Source organism: Megascapheus bottae, chromosome 15, assembly GCF_031878675.1.
Source record: "Megascapheus bottae isolate mThoBot1 chromosome 15, mThoBot2.hap1, whole genome shotgun sequence".
NCBI classification, from domain to species: Eukaryota; Metazoa; Chordata; class Mammalia; order Rodentia; family Geomyidae; genus Megascapheus; species Megascapheus bottae.
In genome coordinates, this window is record NC_143523.1 from 22531556 (window position 1) to 22554611 (window position 23056).

Sequence of the window (23056 nt, forward strand, 5' to 3'; positions counted from 1 at the left end):
CCAGAACTGAACCAAAAAATGGAAAAGGAGGATCAGGTGTTTGCAGCCAAACATTACTTAGTTGCTACTTCAAGCCCCTTTTTTCATTGCAGTGGGAAACCTACCTTGTATTATAGTGAAGAAGAGAGATAAAAGCACTAGTTATATTATTATGTGTCTAAAAATCAGGAGTAGCTACTGTATTAGCCAAGGATTAGGACTGATGCTATGAAGGTTTCAGTCACTTTCCTTCCTTCTCCCTCCCTTTGGCCACCTTACAGCAAGCCTAAGTGTGTTCTTTGTAAAACTCAATCCATGGCACCCTGCTGTGTATCACCTACAATTCTGAGTTGAGCAGAAAGGCAGCAGACTTGTTGAGAACAGAGATAATCTATCTTTCCAATTGTGACTGTGGCCAAGTTTATCCTTCATCTGCCCTGCTTTTTGTGACACTCCTCTTTCCTGAAAGAAATAGAGGCATGGTGTTCACTGTAATCACATTTCCCAGCAATGGCTGTATTTTAAACAGCTATACTTGAGGAAGTACTGGGTTTGCAAATCCATACTGTATCAGAGAACCCCAGAATGGGGCACTAAGATAAATGCCCCTCCCCAAATACACACGGTGCTCACACGCATACACATGCATCTTCTCAGTCCATCAGGGCACTGTAAATGGAATTTCACATGTGAGAGCCATCGTTCAGAAGTAAACCTTTGGAGGAACTTCTAATTTTCTCTTCTCTTCCAGAGAAAAGGAGAAGGAATTGGAAGTGAATAGACAAAGGGCCACCTCTCTTCCTAGGGGCCCAAATATCCCACTGAATAGGCATGAATGACGGCCCTGAGTTGTACAATACTCAGCTGCCCAGCTGTAAGATGCAGCCCTGAGAAGGGTTCCCACGAGTAGTCACTAACAGAGAAGGAAATTCTCCTTTCATGTTCAACCAGTTACTCTTTTGAGGGTGTAGAAGAACATGACAGTGGGGTCTGGTAGAGGCGCTAGCTTTAACAGGCAAGGGTGTATTTCTGCCCCACAGTGGATAAAAGGTAGTGTTACCTGCCTAAGCTTGACCCCATTTCATCTCCTCAGCCAAAAAGCTCAGCAATAGTAGGAGACATGGACTGGAAAAGAGGGACATAGGACCTGGAGGCTGTCTCCTGTCAGCCTCGGGCAGACTGCATTGAGACCTGACGAACACAGAATGGCTAAAATCTGAGTTAAAAAGCTGTAGTATCCAGAGACTCAAACTGTATTCTACACTGGATAAGGTAAGCAAGTGGAGAACCTTGGTAAGCAGACAGCTGGCTAGTTTGGACATTCCCACACATACAAATGTGCAAATGAGTGCACATATGTATGTATGCATGTCAAAAGGCTGACATCCCTAGCCATGCTAAGGGAACTCTCTTGATAGTACAGGGGCAAGAGCTGGTGCTAGAAAAGAAAAGCTGTATGTGCCCACAATTTGGAACGTAAGCACAATTCTTAGTTCTTATGTCCCAAGGTTCTTTTCAATGTATGGCTTGAGGTTGTAGGTCCCCGCTGGAATCCTGTCCAGTCATTTTCCACTAGAAGCTATCTATGCTCCCAAAGGTAAACCTCCCTTTCAATTTTCCCAGTAGAGTCTCGGTAGCCATTCCTATCTGGCCTGCAGTGTAACTGTAAAAACTGGCTGGAGCAGACTGACCTAACGGTCACACTTGCTTTGGCTCTGCAGCCCAGAAGGAGTGGGAGTGTAGGAGCATACCCTCTCTCTCAGGCTGAGGCACTGAGGCTACAGAAGATAGGTCTAGGAGTCAGAAATGACATCCTGACCCAGGAGGAGGGAACAAGGAACAAAGACATACCTGCATGTATGTGTGCACATGTGTGCACACATACACACACTCACATAACCCAAAGTTGACAGACTAACACACAGAGACATGATGGCAACCAGAAGCTAGGACTCCACACACTGGATGCAGGACTTTCAGGAGGCAGAGAAGGAAAGTGTTGGGGCACAACAGGCAAGGGTGAGAAGTCCTTCAAGATAGGATTGGAGTGCCAACTACCCTGCCTTGCCCCAAACACCTGCCTCCAGGGTCATGGCAAGAGTCCAGTCCATTTAAGTGCAGCGTGCAATACTAGTGCTTGGAGTCTCCTGTCCTCATCAACGAAGCAGTGTGGACGGGATAGCAGTCACCTGGCAGGAAGCCTGGACCCCTGACAGGCTAGTTGTATCGCCCCTTGATCATTGTGTTCAACAAGGGCCCCACCTGTAAAGAGACAGAGGAGGATCAGAACTGCCTATTCCCTGGAGATGGACTGGGCATATCTAGAGACATTTAATGCCCAGCCAAAGTCAGGGACAAGGCTCACATTCAATCTTGTGAGCCCTCTAATCAAACTTATTTATGTGGGTCATAAAGGGGGGCAGGGTGTGTGTACTTCACAACACCCTGTATTCATCTGCAAGCAGCACCAAGAGAAGGATGGAGAAGCTAACAAGTTTCAAATACCTGAGAGTGTGCCTACATGCTTCTCTAATATGCGAGAAAAATTTTAAATGTGTATCTTCACCAAAAAGCTACCTATGATTGTGCCTGGTGCTACTTCCCCATCCCAGAGGCATCTCTGAATGCTGAGGGTTTATAAGAAAAAAAAGAAGAGTATTATAAACACAAACTTCCCTCATTTACTCAGTGGGCCAGTGATGCACCTGCATGGAAAGCTAGGCTACCTTGAGCTGCCTTGGCCCAGCAGGGAGAGCACAAGATGCTCTACTGCCCACTTCCCATTCCAGAAGAATCCCCTTAGGGGTCCCCAGCTGGCACCTAAGCCCCATGAGGGACATTACTACTAGCATGGAATAGACTATAATTTATCAGTCAGTCACACCCAGCTCTCATCAGAAAAGGCTTTTCTAAACATTTTTATAACCTCTATGAAGAGGGACATCAGATACTGACAAAGTAGAGCTATAGAGAATATTGCACCAACCCCATCTTACCTCTTGAGGATTCCCCAAGGCTTCTCCAAGCATTTTCTCAATATTTCTCATGATGGCCACTTTCTGATGAGCTTTGAGAGGATATTCAATTCTCTTAGGAGTAGGAGCCCCCTACAAAGGAAGCAGCAGCTCAAGAAATGCTCTTAGCACCAGACTCAAATGACCTTGCTGCTTCTTGTAAGGAATTCAATTCTATCCCTCTGCTTCTCCTCTGACCTCGGAATCACTCCGAGGGATGACCAACCACCTAACCCCAGATAAAACCATTTATTGGATCTACTTCACCCCATCCCCAGTTCCATCTGGGCAAAACAATCAGACATATTCACCTTATACCAGAAGTTCACAGTGATGGTAATCCCCCCGTTTAATAATGACTCTATGTGGTGCCACCTGCAAGAAAAACCAAAAGGTTCCTATTTAATTTTCAGAGGAGATGGAAAACTAGGTAGAATCCAGTTAAAGGAACTAGCAAAGATACTGTCAAACACAGAGCAGTCCAGATTCAATGGTATTCAGTCTCTTCATAGCAAAGAAATAAGAACAGTTCCTCCAGCTGTGTCTCTTTGGATTTGGCAAATTGTTCTCTTTTCCTACAGATAGGATTATCATCTCCCCCATGGATATGTATGTTCACATCTGGCCAACCTTCCTATGGATTGCCTAAGAGTAATCCTGCCACAACTCAGAAAGGACACAGATAATTTTTTCAGAGATTGAGAAAAAAGATGCCCCCATCCCTAGCTTCATTCTCACCAGTACATTGGGATGTAAAGAACATCACCAGGACCAACAACTGTTTCATAACCAACCACGTTTTGAAAATTGGGGAACTTCTCGTAGTCAGGATTGTCAAAGTCCACCTAAGGGAGTAAAGAAAAAGAAAAAAGATAAAGTCGATCACCAAACCTTTACCAGTGACTACATGCTAGTTACCTTGAAAAAGATGCCTTTAAAAAAGTCTGTAGAATTTCTCTCCAGCAGAACACAATACACATTAAACCTCTTTTCTTTCTCAAAGAACTACATAAAGCAGTGCACATGTGATACCATGTGATAAAGAATCCTAGGCTTCAGTGTTCCTGAGGTCTGAAGACTACCTCAATGGCCCAAACTAGGATTCATGCATAAGAAACATTCTCCTCCAAACAATTCTAACCAGGAAACCCTTCAATGAAGAGGAAGTGCCTCTGGATAATCATAAAGTCAACTACATGCCTCACTTGGATCCATGTGATATGTATGACTTTTATTCACCTATCTCCATATAAGAAGAAACAGCATGTAAAAAACAAAAAAACAAAAAAACACACCAATGAGGGGCCAGGAGTTTGGTCTAATGGTAAGAGTGCTTACCTAGCATGCACAAAGACCCGGGTTCAATTCCTTGGTACCACATATTAAAAAAAAAAAAAAAAGTCAGAAGTGGTGCTCAAATGGTAGAGCACTAGGCCTTGAGGAAAGCCCAAGAATAGTAGTACTCAGGCCCTCCAGGACTGGCAAAAAAAAAAAAGATTAAATCCAATAGAACATTTTGTTCCATGAACTTATAAGCCAATCAGAGTAATCTAAGTCTACCAACATCAAAGATAGGGTCTGTCCCTCAAGAATTAGCTCTATCTATAGGCTGTTTACACTGTATACTGGGGACCTTAGAATATGTGAGCTACTCTGTGAAATTATCCTGTAGTGGTTTCTCAGGCAATACTAGCCCACAATCCAAACCTGGCATCACTACCACAGTAAAGAGGGAAGCACATAAGAGCTATTGATTTCTAGGCACTCCTAGATTCTGGAATTCCACAACCTCTTCCACTCAAGCTCACCTGGCTCTGTCTGTCACAGGGGTGATGGACAGGATATGGATATAGGCACTCAAACTGATCCGGAGGGAATAAGATACATCGTTTATGGCCTTTTATCTGAGCAAAGAAGTTCTGTTGCTCATCATAGTGAGCAGGGGTCACATTTCCTGTAGGAAGAAAGACATTTTCTTATCTGGAGAAGTAGCTCTACTGCATAGGTTAAAAGAAAGCTCAATGCCAGAGGGAAACCCAGCCTGCCCCCCCAGCTGAGGGTTACAAATCAAACTTCAGGCAAAACCATGGAAATTGTGAAAACAACTCAGCAAATTAAATGTCACACTTATGAGTACTAAGTCCAAGCAACCATCATTAGGTAAGAGTCCATCATCAGGTAGACTTTCCTAAAAGATGACTTCTGCCCTTACTGAAAGCAGAAATACATCAAAACTATCGTCACACATCCAACAATATAATATATTGCATGAACTTGCACTCTCCTTGACCATGCCAAGATTTCCAAGGAAGTAAAACAGTTAGAAATGACTGACCAGCTGGACGTGGTGGGTCACACCTGTAACCCTAGCTACTCAGGAAGCTGAGATCTGAGGATCAAGGTTCAAAGCCAGCCGGGGCACAAAAGGACCTGAGACTCTTATCTCCAATTAACCTCTAGAAAACAGGAAGTGGAGCTGTGGCTCAAGGGTAGGGCTGTAGCCTTGAACTGAAGAACTCAGGGTCGGGGCCTAGGCCTAGTTCAAACTACATGACCCACCAAAAAAAAAAAAAAAAGAAAAATGACTGCCCAACAATGCATACACGATCTGCTCTGAGGACTTAACCAGTCATTTCAATTGTATTCTTGCTTTGGAAAGGTCTTTTGGAGCTCCCACTTTACCACATTTGTGGTTGACAGCATTCCCAGAGCAACACATGGGCACACTACAGCTGTAACTTTCACTAAAGGGAAGTTTAATCAGATTACAGAAGTGTGTTGTAGAAATAGGTACATTATGTCACCCATATATTCCTGTGCAACTGAGGTCACCTCTGTATCATTTGCAAAACCCTTGAATGTAGTAAACACGCCGCAGCCCAACCTGAATATGCCATTATCTGCCTTCTCAAATGTTCCAAGTCAATGACCTCAAATGACAGTTGTTCTCTCATCTCTTCCTAAGGAATCCCTGTGGCCTACCTGCCACAGGAGAGGAAAGCAACGGAACAACTCTGAGTTGTGGAACTAGAACAGCTCCCCCTCTCCCCCAAGCAGAACAACTAAGAAATGGCATCCAAGGAGCAGGTATGTGCCAATTCATAAGCTGCATTGCTAGAAACTTGATTAATATTAGCTAAGGATTCAGATCCAAAGAAAAGACAATGAACAGTTATTGATTCTTTGTTTAAAAAAAAAAATGTTTAGGGGCCATGAGTTTGGCCTAGTGGTAGAGTGCACGCCTAGCATGCAGGAAAACCTAGGTTGATTCCTTGGTACCAAATACATAGAAAAAAGCCAGAAGTGGTAATGTGGCTCAAGTGACAGTGCTCTAGCCTTGAGATAAGCCCAAGGACAGTGCTCAGGCCCTGAGTTCAAGGCCCAAGGCTGGCAAAAAAAAAAAAAATGTTTAAGCCAGGCTGGAGGCTCACATCTGTAATCCTAGCTAATCTAGAGGCCGAGATCTGAGGATGAGGATAGAGGTTCAAAGCCAGCCCAGGCACAAAAGAACCTGAGACTCTTATCTCCAATTACTCACTAGGAAATGGGAAGTGGAGTTGTGGCTCAATGGGTATGGCTGTAGGCTTAAGCTGAACAGCTCAGGGACAGTGCCCAGGCCTAGAGTTCAAGACTCTTCTCTCCAAAAAAGCCAAGGTGGCACTGTGACTGAAGTGATAGATGCTAGCCTTGAGCACAAAGATGCTCAGAAATAGCACCCAGACCCTGAATTCAAGCCCCAGACCCAGCACAAAAAAAAAAAAAAAAAAGTACCTATTTAGGGCCTTATACTAGTAGAAATAAAAATGGACAATGAAGATTTGGCTTAAGTAGTACAGCACTTGCCTAGGCAGTAGGAAACCCTGAGTTCAATTCTTAGAATTACACACACCTAAAAAAAAATTGTAAGCTGGACGCAGTGGCTCAGTAATCCTAACTATTCAGGAGGCTTAGAATAGAGGATTGTGATTCGAAGCCAGCCTGGGCACTAAAGACCCTGAGACTCTTTATCTCTAATTAACCACTAGAAAAATGGAAAGTAGGGTTGTGCCTCAAGGGATAGGGTGGTAGCCTTGAGCTGAACAGTCAGGGATGGCGCTCAGGCCCAGAGTCCAAGCCCCATGACCGACAGAAAAAAAAAAGGAAAAAAAATTTTTAAATGAGGGCCAGGAGCATGGCCTAGTGGCAGAGTGCTTGCCAAGCATGCATGAAGCCCTGAGTTTGACTCCTTGGTACTACATACATAGAAAAAGTCAGACATGGTACTGTCTTGACTAGCCTTGAGAAAGCCAAAGGGCAGTGTCCAGGCCCTGAGTTCAAGCCCCAGTACTGGCAAAAAAAAATAAAGAAGAGAAAGAAAAGGACAATGTGCTGCCCCAAACATAGTACTCCTTCCCCAAATGGAGCATTAAAAAGAAAAACAGAAGATATTCACATACTTGCTTATGCATGCAGAAAACACAAACAACTAACATAATAGCACCTCCAGGAAGAGAAACTGTGAAGGTAGGAGAGATGGAAAGAAGATTTACATGCCTATTTATTATTTGTGAATTTTTATCTCCATAAATTATCTGTTTAAAAGATAAAGTTAAATCTATATTAGAAAAATATATTTCCCCTTTTTTGCTAGGATGACTCAATAGAGACCAGCAGCATTTCAGATGTCTCAATGTCTCAGCATGTACACCCACAGAACAGCTAAGAAAGGGAAAAAGGAACTTATTCTTAAGAATGCAAGAAGGCTGGGAGTGTGGCCTAGCCGTAAGAGTGCTTGCCTAGCATGCACAAAGCCCTGGGTTTGATTCCTCAGTACCACATACACAGAAAACCCCAGAAGTGGTACTGTGGCTCAAGTGGTAGATTGCCAATCTTGAGAAAGCCCAAGGACAGTGCTCAGACCCTAAGTTCAAGCCCTAGGACCGACCAAAAAAAAAAAGAGTGTAGAAATCTAGGGCCAGGAGTGTGGCGTAGCATGCATGAAGCCCTGGGTTGGATTCCGCAGTACTATATACATAGGAAAAGCCAGAAGTGGCACTGTGGCTCAAGTAGCAGAGCACTAGAGTAAAAAGTGTCCAAGGGTAGTAGTGCCTAGGCCCTGAGTTCAAGCCCCAAGACTGGCAAGAAAGAAAAAAAAAAAAAGAGTGTAGGAAACAGGATTTAAGACTTAACATACATTATCTCATTTAACTGCCATAACTATTTATAAAATATAATGATGTTCCCTTTGCAGATGAAAAAGCTGAGTCTTAAACAAGTTCAGTGACACCTTAAATGACATGGAACTAATAAGCGGTAGAGACAGAATTAGAAATCAGGTTTGAATGACTTTAAATACTTTCCAAAGTATTTCTTACCTTCCATGCCAATGAGCAGCAGGTTAGAGGTCAGCTGCCCCCAGCCACGCTTTACCTGTTGTTTATTAATCCAGTTCCAGTTAAAGCCCAAGAAGTCCATGACAATCTTTCTACCGACAGTGTCATTCAAAGTTTGCTGCAGATATAACCTACATTCCCCAAGAAAAAGACTCTTATCAGTGTGTGCACAGAAGTCCCTAACGTGATCTGTCCCCATCTGAAAACATAAACCAAAATCCACACTAGCATGTCAAGTTAGAGTCATGAAAATCTTGACTGATATGGATTCTCACAAAACTGAATTCTTTTTTTTTCCTCAAATAAACATTGGTTTTATTGTTTTATATTTTGTTTTATCTGATGTTAGTACCACATATTTTCTCTTGCCTGGTTTTTGTTGTTGTTGGTGGTGGTGGTCATAGGACTTGAACTCAGGGCCTGGGCACTATCCCTAAGCTCTTCAGCTAAACACTAGCACTCTGGTCCTTGGAACCACAGGGCCATTTCCATAAAACTGAATTATTTCACCTTCTTTGAACATCAGGGTTCTAAAAGATGTCATTTAAAATCTTTTGTAGCTGGTACAATGGCTCACATCTGTGATCCTAGCTACTCAGGAGGTTGAGATCTGAGGATTGTGGTTCAAATCCAGCCCAGGCACTAAAGATTATGAGACTCTTATCTCCAATTCATCACTAGAAAATGGGAATTAGAGCTATAGCCTTGAGCAGAAGAGCTCAAGGACAACACCTAGGCCTAGAGGTAAGGTGGCAGCCTTGAGCTGAAGAGCTCAGGGACGGTGCCCCATAACCCACAAATAAACAGAATAAAATATTTTGTTATTTTAAAAACCTACTGTTCAGCTGGGTACCAGTGGTTCATACTTATAATCCAACCTACTTGGGAGGCTGAGATCTGAGGACTGTGGTTTGAAGCCAGGCCAGGCAGACCAATTCGGTTACGGGACTCGAACTTGGGTCTGGGCATTGTCCCTAACCTCTTCAGCTCAAGGCTACCACACTACCTCTTGGGCAATAGTGCTACTTCCAGTTTTCTGGTGGTTAATTGGAGATAAGAGTCTCTCCCACTTTAGTTCCACAAAGCCTGGAATGATGAGTCCATCTTGTTCCAGAGGCTCTTAGTTTCACATCTTTGGCCACTATGGTAGACTGTATTCCTGCTTACCAGGAGGTGGTCCCTCCCAATGGAAGAGCCACTTTTTCATGCCCACTTAAGTCAGACTTGCTTGTTTAACTTTTTGACCTATGAAGTGTTTGCAGAGGTGACGTGTCACTATCCCATCTTGCCTTCTGTCATAGCAATTGCCAAGGTCTGGCTAAATCTGTTACTGGGCCAATTTGGACCTCAAGAACCAACAAGATGATTTCAGAACAAGATGACTGCACTTACAATAAGCATATTATTTATTTATTTATTTATTTGTGGGTCATAGAGCTTGAACTCGGCCTGGGTACTGTCCCTCTGAGTTCAAGGCTACAGCCCTACCCTTGAGCCAAGCCCCACTTCTTGTTTTCTAGAGGTTTATTAGAGATAAGAGTCTCAGATCCTTTTGTGCCAAGTCCTTTTGTGCCTGGGCTGGCTTTGAATCTTGATCCTCAGATCTCAGCCTCCTGAGTCGCTAGGATTACAGGGTGAGCCACCACACCCAGCTTCTATAAACATTTATAAAAAGTGAGAAATGAACCCTTCTTGTTTCCAAGTTGAGCTCTAACTTCAAGTCTAGATTACCTTAGCTGATTTAAGCAGCTTTTAGTAGCAGCCTTTTACAGACATGATGAGGATGCCTCCTCAGGTGCACACCCAGGCTCCTTACATATCTGAGGAAGGTCACACGATACTCAAGTGATATGAAAACCCTACCAGAGATATTCACAGGTGGGCAGTTGAAGAAGAGACAGAAGCAACCCTGTTTTGGTTCTAAGAAAAGTACTTAACCTAACACTGCAATGGTTAAGGCAGTATTGTTATAACAACAATTATTATTAGTGACAGTACTATTCCTAAACTCAGGGCCGTGTGCTTGCTAGGTATATGCTCTATCCCTTATGCACACTTTCAATCTTCTTTCATCTCTAAACTAGTGGATCCTGCTTATCCTTTAATCCCAAATCACAGCAAAACATGTAACTTTTCAGCATGAACTGTCTCAAGAAAGCACAATATTTTAGAAGAGCTGCAAACATTATTTTAGAGATAAATTTAATGAGAAATAATTTTGTTTAGCCTCATTAAAAAAAAAAATGAGGGGTCAGGAGTATAGCTAGTAGTAGAGTTCTTACCTAGCATGCATGAAGCCCTGGGTTTGATTCTTCGGTACCACATACAAAGAAAACTCCATAAGTGATGCTGTGGCTCAAGTGGTAAAGCACTAGCCTTGAGAAAAGCTCAAGGACAATGTACAGGTCCTGAGTTCAAGCCCCAGGACTGGCACACACAAACAAAAAAAAAAAATTGAATAACTGTCCACTCAACTCCAAAGACTTGCTGGGCGCAGTGGCTCAAGCCTGTAATCCTAGCTATTCAGGAGGCTGAGATCTGAGGATCAAGGTTCAAAGCCAGCCCAGGCACAAAAGGACCTGAGACTCTTATCTCTAACCTCTAGAAAACAGGAAATGGGGCTTGGCTCAAGGGTAGGGCGGCAGCCTTGAGCTCAAGGGCTCACGGACAATGCTTAGGCCCAGGGATGGGGTGGAAACCTTGAGATGAAGAGCTCAGGGACAGTGCCCACACTGAGTTCAAGCCCCATGACCCACCATAAAAAGTCCAAAGGCTGTAAATAAGAATCCTCATTTTTTACCTTGTTTTAAAAAACAAAAACAGTACATCTAGCAACCCTAAGCCCTGTCATACAAACAAAATACTGGCTCCTCACTTTTAATAAAATATTTGCTTTGGCTTCAGTTTCCACAGACATGTTTGTTGTTAATTTCAATCATTTGCCTGACCCCCTCAAGGTAGGTTTAACTCACACTCATTTTGAGGAAAATGAGACGCTAGAGATCCACAGTTGGATTTGATAATTTTCTCTTTTGTATGTGGGGGTCAGGAGCTTGAACTCTGGGCCTGGGAGCTCTGGCCTGTCCCTGAGCTCTTCAGCTCAAGGCTACCACCCTACCCTGGAGCCACAGCCCCACTACTTATTTTCCAGTGATTAATTGGAGATAAAGAGTCTCCTGGCTTTGTAGTGCCTGGACTGGCTTTGAACTCTGATCCTCAGATCTCAGCCTCCTGAGTAGCTAGGATTACAGACGTGAGCCACCATGCCAAGCCCTCAAGTCGACAGGCTACAGCTCCCCAACCCCCCAAGAACAATGTGGGAGGGAAGAATACTCAGTAGGAATCCAGAGATGGGAGATTCCAATCTTCACCTATCACTGCCACGCCTTTAAAGAAGTACAGGAAAGGTACACGTGTGTCATAAATCCACTGGCAAAACCAGGGTCTGATCACTTACCTGTCTTCCCCTCCATGTTGTTGTATATCCTGCAGTTTCTCAACGAACTCATGGAATTTCATTTCCTCCCGGTTGGACCTCGGTTTAAAGTTCTGGAAGTTAGCCATCTTCTTCTCATCATAGTATAAGAACTTGTGGGTGCTGGCACTGTACACAGAGAAGTCTCCATTGCCAATATTCTCTTGCAGATATCCAAGGTCCCATTTCAGGGCAGGATACACAAGATTTGTGTCGGTGAGCACCACAGGCTCCTGAGCCAAAGACACCATGTGAAAAGAAAGAAATGCGAGAATCCCGAGAAGTAAGTGGGTTCTCTTCCCTGACCAACTTCAGAATCACTTCTCCCTTCAGGCAGCACGAACTCCGCCTCGCTCGCCAGAGCTCCCCACAACCCGAGGTCCCGTCAGTCCAAGCCCAGGCGAGCCCCCCACCCCACCGCCTCTCCCCGCGGCCAGCGACCTCCCCTCCCCGCCGGGTCCCTTCTCCTCCCCCTCAGGGCGCGGCCCCGCCCCCCACCTCATTCTCGATGAGCTCCTCCGCCCGGGGGTCGCTCTGACTCAGACGAGGGATGGGCCGGGTCGGGAAACCATAGCTGCGCAACTGAGATTCATCCCAGGCCAGGCCCGGGGCCTCGGCCTCCTCCCGGAGCTCTCCAGAGACCGAAGCTGCAGCCTCCGCCGCCGTCGCCGCCGCCATCTCTGAGCTAGGAAGCGGAAGCCCCGCCTCTTCCGGCCGAAACTACAACGGAAACCATAGAGACGAACTGTGAAACAGAGTGGTTCGGGCACGTGGAAACGGAGCGCCATCTACTGGTGACTGACAGCTCCACAGCCTAGGCTCCATCCCTGGAGAACAGAGTTGTCACTCTAGGGTCACAGACAAGCCAACCGACAAAATAGTGCCTCAGTGTACCCAGGTCTACACAGAAAGCAAAGAAGCAGGTAAGTGTAGTTAAACTTCAGACATTATACTCATGGATGGTGAGAGAAGCGGGCCTAGCTAAGGAAGACACACATGGATGTTGGAAAAAGACGGCACTGAAGTCTTAGGCAAGAAGTTAAGTGGGAAATTCAAATCTTGCAAAACCATGCATGAGGTGCATTGTGACACCTCCCTAGAGTCCCAAGTACTCAGGAGGCTGAGACAGACGCAAATCATTTGAGATTCAGGTCCAGCCTAAGCAACAGAACAAGACTCTCTCTCTCTCTCTCTCTCTCTCTCTCTCTCTCTCTCTCTCTCTCTCTCTCTCTCTCTGTGTGTGTGTGTGTTTACACGCGCTAGTGTTTGAACTCAGGACTTCATGATCTCTAAGAAGATACTTTATACTGAATCATGCCTTTAGATTGTATACCCTGCCCCCACCCCCCTTAAAAAGGTAAAATAAAATAAAAGCAAGGGAGGTTTTCTTTTCCTTAGCATCACTAGACTTTTTTTTCCCCCTATGTCCCCATATATCCTATTTGATTGCATTTTGCTCTGAGACCAACCATGGAACCCACATTTTCAAATAATGCTGGTTTATAAAAATGCTGTATCATGCATGACCTCTATTGCTTATTTAGACAGTTCTTATGGCTGGATGTGGGGTCTAAATGCTAAGGTTTCAATTTTTTCCAGGTTTAAGGAAAGAACAAGGTGCATATAAATCAAACCCAAGTCTTGGAAGTCATCAGACAGGGAATTCTAAACTGGATGTGTTGGTCCGCCCCAGCACTTTGGAAGGCAGGAAAACCAAGTTCAAGGCCAGCCTAGCTGCATAGCAAGCCCCTGTCTCAAATGCAGCGAAAGCACTCACTGGACACTATGTTGAAAATGCACTATATAACTTGTGGATGGGAGGGGAGGGGGGAAACTGGGAAACAGTGAGAGAAAGGATGACACTGTCCAAAAGGAAATGTACTCTTTGCCTGACTTATGTAACTGTAACTCCCCCCTTAGCTGAGGGAGCAAAGCAACACAACAACCTGAAATATCAACGAAGTTGCCTGCCTAGCTTTTTTCTCCTTCCTGCTATTTGCTCCCGCTCACTTTCCTAGAAGATTTGAAGGGCCTGGTTTTACCGCCCGCCGGGGAGGAATCCTGAAGGCTTCCCCTCCCCCCGCCCCTCCCCCTCCATCCCCCACCCCCCCCCCAGCTCCGCAAAGCTCGCGCAGTTGTGTTTGGTCTGGCTCGGCCGCCGTCGCGGCCTTTGCGCATGCGCGGTTCCAACCCCGAAGAAGGTGAAGATGGCTGCGGCGTCGAGGGCGGGAGCCCTGGGAGTCCGATGGCTGCAAAGGTCAGCCCGGAGCCTGGTGCCGCTAGGAGCACGGACAGGTCGGCGCAAATGGGAGAGACCTTGGTGCGGGAAGGGGAGGCCTGGGATGTGTAGTGTCCGGCCAAGCCCCGGGGCTCCGGCCGCTGGAGAAACGGAGTCGGGCTGAAATGCCCCCTTCTGCCCTTCAGCCTTCCACATGAGCAAAGACATGATGCCGGGGCCCTATCCAAAGACCCCCGCAGAACGCGCCGCCGCCGCCAAGAAGTATAACATGCGTGTGGAAGACTACGAGCCGTACCCGGATGATGGCATGGGGTGAGGAGAGAGGACGCCGGGTGGGTTGTTTGCCCGACCCCTCTCCTGGATGCGTTTCTTGGTGGGAGTGGGCGAGCAGATGCAGCCCAGAGGCCCTCCGTTTTTGTTTTTGGTCCCCCCCCCTTGGCTCTAGCTCTTTCCTCAAATGAGAAAACAGGGGTTTTAATGACTCCCTGAGGTCTCCCGAAGCGCAGGAACCTTCCTTGGCATCCAGAGTGCTGAGTTTCATTTAGATGGAGCATCTGCTGGGCCCAGGGGCTGTCATCCAGGCACGGGACAAGGCTGGCGCCGGGTTCCTGTCATGAGAACCGTATTGGTAGATGGAGTTCTTGATTTCTGTGTATGTGTATGCCTCCCCCCCCACACACAGACCGTGTGTGCGTAAACACACATATGTGTGTGTGTATATTCTTCTGATAGAGCTGGGGAAGTTGCAGCAACTGTTAGGCAGATTAAATAACCAACCCCCTTCACATCCTATTCTGGTGTCTCTTGTTCAGTCTTGGTTTCAGTAACCCCATTCTTGTTTTCCAGTCATTTTCTGGAAATGCTATCGTTTGTGTTTAATTGTGTCTTGGGCTGGTCTGTATATGGCGAACCTAACGCAGTTAAGAAGAAAGTTTGAGACATAGAGAGGAATGCCAGCACAGTTGCTATGAAAATACTGCTTTTCTAATTTGTACACTGTTTAATGTTATTTTGTTGTAAAGGTGATATACAGAGGGGATACAGTTACATAAGTAAAGCAATATGTACTTTTTTCTTTCTTTGCCAGTCCTGGGGCTTGAACTCAGGGCCTGGACACTGTTCTTGAGCTTTCTCAAGGCTAGCACTCTACCACTTGAGCCACAACACCTCTTCTGTTTTTTTCTGTGTATGTGGTATAAAGGAAGTGAACTCAGGGCTTTGTGCATGCTAGGCAAGCACTCTACCAGGAGGCTACACTCCCAGCCTATGAGTACATTTCTTGATGAACCTGGTTACCAGCCCTCGTTTTTCCTCTCTGTTTCTTTCCCCTATACACTTTTTTTTCGGGGGGCGGGGGGCTCGGTCACAGGACTTGAAGAACCTTGGGCCTGGGTACTGTCCCTGAGCTCTTCAGCTCTAAGGCTACTGTCCTGCCCCTTGAGCCACAGGGCCACTTCCAGTTTTATAGTGGTTAATTGGAGATAAGAGTCTCACGGATTTTAGTGCCCAGGCTGGCTTTGAACCGTGATCCTCAGATCTCAGCTTCCTGAGTAGCTAGGATTACAGGTGTGAGCTGTGCTCACCTACCTTTTTTTTTTTTTTTTTTTTTTTTTAAGCCCAGTTTGCTGAGTGGTTTCTGATTTAGATCCTAAAGTTTATTTTCATTTAGTATCTGATGAGGGAATCTGAGTTATTGTTACATTTGCTTTTAGTTCTAATGTTTTAGTACTATATGGCTTTTTGAAAGAAAGGAGAGCATGGCTTTTGATTTACAATTTGGACTTTTTGGTTAGCTCTGTGCTTAATGACTAGAACTTGAGATATCTTTTGGAAAACATTTCTTTTGTCCTTTGGGAAAGTATATTTATCACTTGGTTTCTCGTATCTGAGATGAGATCTCTGAATTGTCTGAAACTGCTCATGGCCTTTTCCAGAAGTTCTTACTGTCTCTCAGGTATGGTGACTATCCTAAGCTCCCTGACCGCTCACAGCAGGAGAGGGACCCATGGTATGAGTGGGACCACCCAGACCTGAGAACGAATTGGGGTGAACCGGTGAGAAAACCATACCCATTTTACCCTTCTTCACTTGTTCCAATGATACTTCTGTCTAGTTAACACTATGCTTTCCTGCTCAAAGAAGTAAGTTCAGTAATTTGAGACCTGTGAGGGATTTCCCTTTGGGGGGAAATCCAAGCTTAGTCCTGTGAAAGCTGTCCATTTCATGATCGAGCTGTCTCTGGTGAGGCTGAGATAAGACAGCATCCAGTCCCGTGGACCTGTGTGTTTCAGACTTAACACCCAGAATATGGCCCGCAGGCAGTGGGTTGCTTCTGTCAAGTCTTGTATTAGTGTGTAATCATGAAACTACCTGCTTTTTGCAGGAAGAGCAGTTTATGACAGTTATCTGCCTTTTTGCTTCAGTTACATTGGGACCTGGACATGTATATCAGGAGCCGAGTGGACACGACGCCCACACCTGTTTCTTGGGATATCATGTATAAGCAGCTCTTTGGCTTCATAGCTTTCATGGTTTTCATGTTCTGGATTGGGGATGTTTTTCCCAGCTACCAGCCTGTGGTGAGTATCAGAGAAATACCCCCTTGTTACATTTGCTTAGCCCCTGTTCTGAGTGATTACCAATTTGGTACCAATACCAAATTTGGCTTCTTAGCGTCTTAGGAGATAGAAAGACTTTAACCCCTGGACTAGGTAAAGAGTAAGAATGTGGAAGTTGGCTAGTCTTCAGAGTTGCCATTTGAAGATATATTTAACGGTTTTCTTTTTTTCTTTTTTTTCTTTTTTTGCCAGTCCTGGGCTTGAGCTCAGGGCCTGAGCACTGTCCTTGGTCTTTTCTCAAGGCTAAAGCTCTACCACTTGAGCCTCAGCATCACTTCTGGCTTTTTTCTATGTATGTGGTACCAAGGAATTGAACCCAGGTCCTCGTGCATGCTAGGCAAACACTCTGTCACTAGGCCAAACTCCTGGCCCTAACAGTTTTATTTCAATGAGTAGTCAAGGAATGACAAGTCAAGGAATCTAGCGCTTAAAAACTTTATCTTTTGTTGGGCACATGAAGGGTACTTCCTACACAATACTAAAAGCAATGAAAAAATCTACTCCAACAGTTAAAATTTAGAGAATCTAAAGGACACAGAAAATTTACTCTTGCTCTGAGGTTTAATAAACTTTAGATAAATGACAAAAAGAGCAGCATTTGAACAGATACATGAGCAGTTGACATAGTTTATATGTATAAATGCATGAGGTGAGAATGTGTGTTCAAAATGGAATGAGCTCCCATTAGGGAGTAGGGTTAAACCAGATGCTAAACAACAGATTGGGGGATGCAAAGAATTTGGAGAAAACATTTTTCTTCCGTTTGGATGAGATAGAAGTAAGAGTATAAAGTAGTTCCTAGATAACCAGCTATATTAGTTTCCTAGGGAGCTGCTGAACATTCAAAAACCTAGGCCCTACTTTGGAGATCCCATTTAGTAGCTCGATAGTAGGGTTTTAGATTTAGTGTTTTCAACAATCTGATGGTGATTGGCAATTCTGATAACAGATCACTTGGAAATCATTGTGAAAAAAAATACTGTGAGGTGAGTTGTCAGTTAAGTCAGACAGCTTTTATTGCATGGCTAAGGGATTTGGACTTGAGTATAGTGATGTATTCAATAAATACATATACAGCCCCAACCATGGACCAAGTTCAGACTGTATATACCAAGAACTGAGGCTGTTGGAGTGGTCTAATTGTAGTAGGGTGGAGCCATTTGAGGTTTTTGGATAGAAAGAGTGATGGATGGAAGCTGGAATCTTAGGACGATACTCTGGGAGTGGTCTTTGGGATGTATGAGCAGGAGAAGTGAAGGCAGAGAGACTTCATTGTTTGCTGTCACCTACCCAGTGCTACCTCTGTAGAGATAAATAGTCAGTGTCCTGAAGGAAGCTGGTATATGTCCGTGTGCACTGACACGAGCCTTCTTGCCAAGCCCCAAGGGTTTCTTGCTGGAGAGTGCACAAGGAGCTAGGGTGAGCACTAACTTCACTTCAGGAGAGCAAAACACAGTTTGGCTCTTCCATTTTTCAGTTCTGTAAGCACATCACCCTTTCTCCTCCCCTTGAGCTGTGTTCTCTGACAGCTGTTTGTTGGTAAAGCTAGCAGCCCCTAAAGCACATCCTAGCTGTGTCTCCTCTGTGCTTTCCCCCACTGCTACTCCTACACGCCTCATTTGCCAGGCCACTTTAGTGGTAGAGCCATTAGAGGCTGAGTGACTTAAAGGAGATTGAGTCTGTCTCGACCCCAAGAGAGAGAGTGGGATGGATGGATGCATCGTCTCATTTAGAAAGCTTTGACTGACCCTCTCTGTCTTTCCCACCCTCCCTCCCTCCTCAAATTTCCCTTTCCTCTTCTCTTCCTTTTCCTCACTCACGGGGTAGGCAGCATTTCTCTTGCAATCTAGGCTCCTTTGTGCTGTGGGCTGAGCTAGAAAGAGAGCGCCACTCCTTCCATTTTAGTGCAGCTGTGTCTGAACCAGAAGCTATTCTGTACCCAGTAGAGTCATTAACTCAGAGCAGGGAGTAGCCAGGTATTGGCTGGATGTATGTTATTCTTACTGACCTGTCTTTCTTTTTTCCTTAGGGGCCGAAGCAGTATCCTTATAATAATCTGTACCTGGAACGAGGTGGTGATCCCACCAAAGAACCTGAACCTGTGATTCACTATGATATCTGAGAAAGCTTCGCGGGCTTTCGTGCCCTCAAACTAGGATTTTCTCATTCCTAGGAATTTAACCTTAATGAAATTCCTATTAAAACTCAGTGCTATGATATCTGTGCCTCATTTCCCCAGGACTTGTCGCTGCTGTGAAGAATCCCATTCTCATCCTTTTAAATGTTTCCCCTACTTGCTGTCTGTTTTCCTGCTCTGAAAGTAGGAGGATGGGAGCAGGGATGCTAAGAGTGAGTTTCTCATTTGTTCATTTCATTGGAGCTCTGCAGGTGGGTGAGAGGTCCACTTGCAGAGATCCCATTCCCAACTTCCCACACTGGAATGATTTATTTCCCGTAAACTATGATAGTGTATACCTACGGTCCCAGCACTTACAAGGCTGAAATAGGAAGACTGAATTCAAGGCCAGCTTGAACTACATAAGACCCTTTCTCAAAAGAAAGAAAACAGCCAGTCACACCAACCAGACCCTTTTAATAATGATGGTTAATTTTGTTTTTAAGTACTCTTAACATGTTTTGAGTCCATTATGTGATTAGGGAAGCTAGCCTAAGGCTATGCCAGTCTGTGGTATTGTAAGAATATGCTAGGTACCTCATAATCCTAGCTACTAGGAAGGCTGAGATCTTGAAGCCAGTTTGAGCAGCAAAGTCCATAGCCTTATTTCTAATTAGACAGCAAAAAAATCCAGACTGAAGGTATGGCTCGGTGGTAAAACACTAGACAGGCTGAGTGAGAGTTTGAGGCCCTGAGTGAAAGCGCTTGTGCTGGCAAACACAAAGTTATAGCAATGGTGACAAGATTACTGTGGAAGCTGGGAATGGTGACATTTGATTGTAATCCCACCTCAAACTATGAGGGTCATGAGTTTGAGGCCAGCTTGAAATACATGGAGTCTACCTTAGGAGAAAAAAAAATGCCATAGAATAACCTACAGAGTAGCCCTGTTTAGTACTCCATGGACAAAAGGCATATTAAGTAGAAATGAGTGATATGAAGGTGAATAATGAGGAATCATTGAAATATGAAATCTAAGGAAATTCAAATGAACAAATGAGTTCTAAAGAAGATAAGAATTGGGCTGGAAGTTTGGCCTCGTGGTAGAATACCTAGCATTCATGAAAACCCAGGTTTGATTCCTTGGTAGCACATAGAAAAAGCCAGAAGTGATGCTGTGGCTCAAGTGGTAGAGTTTGAGAAAGCCCAAGGACAGTATTCAGGTCCTGAATACAAGCCCCAGGGCAGGAAAAAAAAAAAAAGGTAAGAATTGGCAGAAGGAAGCTGGACACCAGTGGCTCATGCCTGTCATCCTAGCTACTCAGGAGGCTGAGATCTGAGGTTCACAGTTTGAAGCCAGCGCTGGCAGAAAAGTCCACGAGATTCTTAACTCCAATAAATTACTCAGAAAAGGCAGAAGTGGTTCTGTGGTGCAAGTGGTAGAGCACAGAAGCTTGAGGACAGAGTCTAGGCCCTGAGTTCAAGCTTTAGCACTGGCACAAAAGAAAAGGCAGAGGGAAAGTAATTTCTGAACTTTTTAAGACTGGAGAGTTAACCAAGATGATTTGAAAATAACATCATGAAATTAATTCTCCCAGTGACTAATCAATACATCTGTTTCTTTTTTTTTTTTTTTTTTTTTTTTGGCCAGTCCTGGGCTTGAGCTCAGGGCCTGAGCACTGTCCTTGGACTTTCTCATGGTTAGAGCTCTACCACTTGAGTCTCAGCACCATTTCTGGCTTTTTTTCTATGTATGTGGTACCTGGGTCTTTGTGCATGCTAGGCAAGCACTCTACCACTAGGCCAAAATCTGTTTCTAAGTGAACCAACCTATATTCAGTGCCCTGTGTGTGTGTATACAAAAAAATTTTTTTTCAAAAAAAATATATATTATACACACACACACACACACACAGTCCTGGAGCTTGAACTCAAGGCCTGAGCACTGTCCTTGGGCTTTCTCAAGGCTACCACTGTACCACTTGAACCACAGCACTACTTCCAGCTTTTTCTGTGTATGTGATATCAAGGAATCAAACCTGGGTATTCCTGCATGCTAGGCAAGCACTCTACCACTAGGCCAAACTCCTTGCCAACCTTAAATTATCTTAAATTACCATATTGCCAGCAAAAAGGTAGAAGGGTTGGGAACATGGCCTAATGATAGAGTGCTTGCTTAGCATGCGTGAAGCTGGGATTCTATTTCTCTACTACATACATAGAAAAGGCTGTGACTCAAGTAGTAGAGTGCCAGCCTTGAAGAAACCTCAAGGACAATGCCAAGAACCTGAGTTCAAGCCCCAGGACTGGCAAAAAAAAAAAAAAAAAGTGAAGCTGTGGTTCAAACCACCTTTAAACCAAAAAGCAAAAGGACAGTGCCCAGGCACTGAGTTGAAGCCCCAGTACTAGCATAGACACATTTACACACAGAATGAATGCTTTGTGATTATGAACAATACCTCTATTGAAATGCCACACTTTGAAGGTGCCCATGACTTTTTATCTGTTTTCATTGTCCTCTATAGCATTTAATAATCATTTATTTAGCAAACATCTGTCTGTCTAATGTATATCAGACACTGATAGGCCTTGGGGACATAAAATTGAACAAGACAAAGTAATTGCCTTCAAGCAGTTACCTAGAAAAAGAACGTAGCAATTAAAAAATCAAGGTGAAAAGAATTCCTGAAATTTGCCAGGTGAGGTGGCTCACACCTATAATCCTAGCTATTCAGAAGGCTGAGATCTGAGGATCGTGGTTCAAAGCCAGCCTGGGAACTAAAGAATGAGACTCATCTCCAGTTAATCACTAGAAAATGGGAAGTGGGGCTGTGGCTCAGGGGTAGGGTGGTAGCCCTGAGCTAAAGAGTTCAGGGACAGTGCCCAGGCTCAGAGTTCAAGCTCCATGACCCACCAAAAAAAAAAAAAAAGCCTGAAATTGGTGAGTGCAGAAAGATACACTTTTATTTAATCATGTCACACTTCAAATTGTGTCTCTATGTCTCAGATTCAGATTTCCTTTGGAGTACTTACATTGGTGCCGTTTCTACTGTATTTCCTAATGCCAGGCATTGGCTAGGGTTCACTTCTCCCTTTTCCTCAAGTCTTGTCCACTGTTATGGTGCTAAAAATTTCAAGAAATGACAGATGTCAGTGCCTCACACCTATAATCCTAGCTACTCAGGAGGCTGAGATCTGAGGATCACAGTCCAAAGCCAGCCCAGGCACTAGAGTCCCTGTGAAACTCTTCTCCAATCAACCATCCAACAACCATTAAGTGGTGCTGTGGCTCAAAGAGGTAGAGCCACTAGCCTTGAGCCAAAGAACCTGAGGATAGCACCCAGGCCCTGAGTTCAAGCACCACAACTGACAACTCTTCCCCCCCCCAAAAAAAAAGTTCAAAATACATTTTGAGGTTGAGTAAGTAGAGTAGTCAAGGCACAGATAATGGTATAACTTACCTCTGTCTGATCTCTAAGCTCCCATGTCTATGTGGGACATTTTTCAGAATTGTGTCACAATGAGTTTGGCTCCAGTACTGGGTAACTGTACCTCAGCTTTGGAAATAAATCAGGGAAGAATGCAGTAGGAACCATTAAGATGAACTTGAGTGTTAGCTCCTTTTTTCACCCATTTTGTGTGTATGTGTACTGGTTTGAACTCATTATTGAGCTGTTGATTTGCTTTCTTGTTCAGGGCTGTAAAATGAACTTTTTTGTGTGTAGTGATTCTGGGTCTGGGCCTCAGGGCCTGGACACTGTCCAGTACTCTCCCACTTGAGCCACAGCTCTACTTCAACTCTACTGGGGGGGGATGGGCTAATTGGTGATAAAGTCTTATGGACTTTTCTGCCTGGGCTGGCTTCAAACCACAATCTTCAGATCTCAGCCTCCTGAGTAGTTAGGATTGCAAACGAGAGACACTGGGACCTGGTTTTAAGATGAACTTTTGAATCATCAGGTCCAACATATTCAGCTTTTTTATTTTGAAAACGTCACAATTCTCCCCAACATAAAGTGATTTTTTCACACCCATCTCCTATGAAAGCACTTCTTCTTCTAGTCCCCTCACCTGAAAGCCTTAACAGTCTTAAACTCCTTCCTGGTATCAGTCCCAACAGCTTGTGCAGCTAGCTTTTTTTTTTTCTTTTTAGCAATCATCTTCACAGGATTATCAAGATTTGTCTATTAGTCTTTTAACTTAAATTCAGCTCTGCTAGCTCTCCAAGGGATTTCATATTGCT

At 44.5% G+C, this 23056-nt stretch overlaps 2 protein-coding genes across 3 annotated transcripts; one reads left to right on the forward strand and one right to left on the reverse strand.

The window, feature by feature from the left end:
* Positions 1-276: 276 nt before the first annotated feature.
* Hif1an (hypoxia inducible factor 1 subunit alpha inhibitor) lies at positions 277-12527 on the reverse strand. Of its 2 annotated transcripts, XM_090346069.1 has the most exons (9): positions 12339-12524; positions 11823-12073; positions 8348-8496; positions 4802-4947; positions 3732-3838; positions 3305-3368; positions 2976-3086; positions 2169-2241; positions 277-441 (listed from the first exon to the last, which is right to left on the reverse strand). In XM_090346069.1, the coding sequence occupies exons 1-8, from the start codon at positions 12516-12518 to the stop codon at positions 2197-2199; spliced, it is 1053 nt and encodes a 350-aa protein (XP_090202195.1). In that variant the 5' UTR covers positions 12519-12524; the 3' UTR covers positions 277-441; positions 2169-2196. The 2 variants fall into 2 exon arrangements, with proteins under 2 accessions (XP_090202195.1, XP_090202196.1); XM_090346070.1 differs by having other exon boundaries at positions 277-2241; positions 12339-12527.
* Positions 12528-14003: 1476 nt separating this feature from the next.
* Ndufb8 (NADH:ubiquinone oxidoreductase subunit B8) lies at positions 14004-18914 on the forward strand. The gene is made up of 5 exons (XM_090346071.1): positions 14004-14135; positions 14265-14391; positions 16034-16133; positions 16503-16658; positions 18727-18914. The coding sequence occupies exons 1-5, from the start codon at positions 14048-14050 to the stop codon at positions 18817-18819; spliced, it is 564 nt and encodes a 187-aa protein (XP_090202197.1). The 5' UTR covers positions 14004-14047; the 3' UTR covers positions 18820-18914.
* Positions 18915-23056: the final 4142 nt, after the last annotated feature.

What these genes read in the sequence shown, in the direction of transcription:
- Hif1an (XM_090346070.1), bottom strand. Translation starts at nt 12,518, where the DNA reads ATGGCGGCGGCGACGGCGGCGGAGGCTGCAGCTTCGGTCTCTGGAGAG. An exon ending in CTTTACATCCCAATGTACTG is followed by an intron (nt 3,369 to 3,731) that starts GTGAGAATGAAG and finishes TTTTTCTTGCAG; the next exon opens with GTGGCACCACATAGAGTCAT. An exon ending in CCTTGGGGAATCCTCAAGAG is followed by an intron (nt 2,242 to 2,975) that starts GTAAGATGGGGT and finishes GTCTCTTTACAG; the next exon opens with GTGGGGCCCTTGTTGAACAC.
- Ndufb8 (XM_090346071.1), top strand. Translation starts at nt 14,048, where the DNA reads ATGGCTGCGGCGTCGAGGGCGGGAGCCCTGGGAGTCCGATGGCTGCAA. An exon ending in TACCCGGATGATGGCATGGG is followed by an intron (nt 14,392 to 16,033) that starts GTGAGGAGAGAG and finishes ACTGTCTCTCAG; the next exon opens with GTATGGTGACTATCCTAAGC. An exon ending in GAACGAATTGGGGTGAACCG is followed by an intron (nt 16,134 to 16,502) that starts GTGAGAAAACCA and finishes TTTTTGCTTCAG; the next exon opens with TTACATTGGGACCTGGACAT.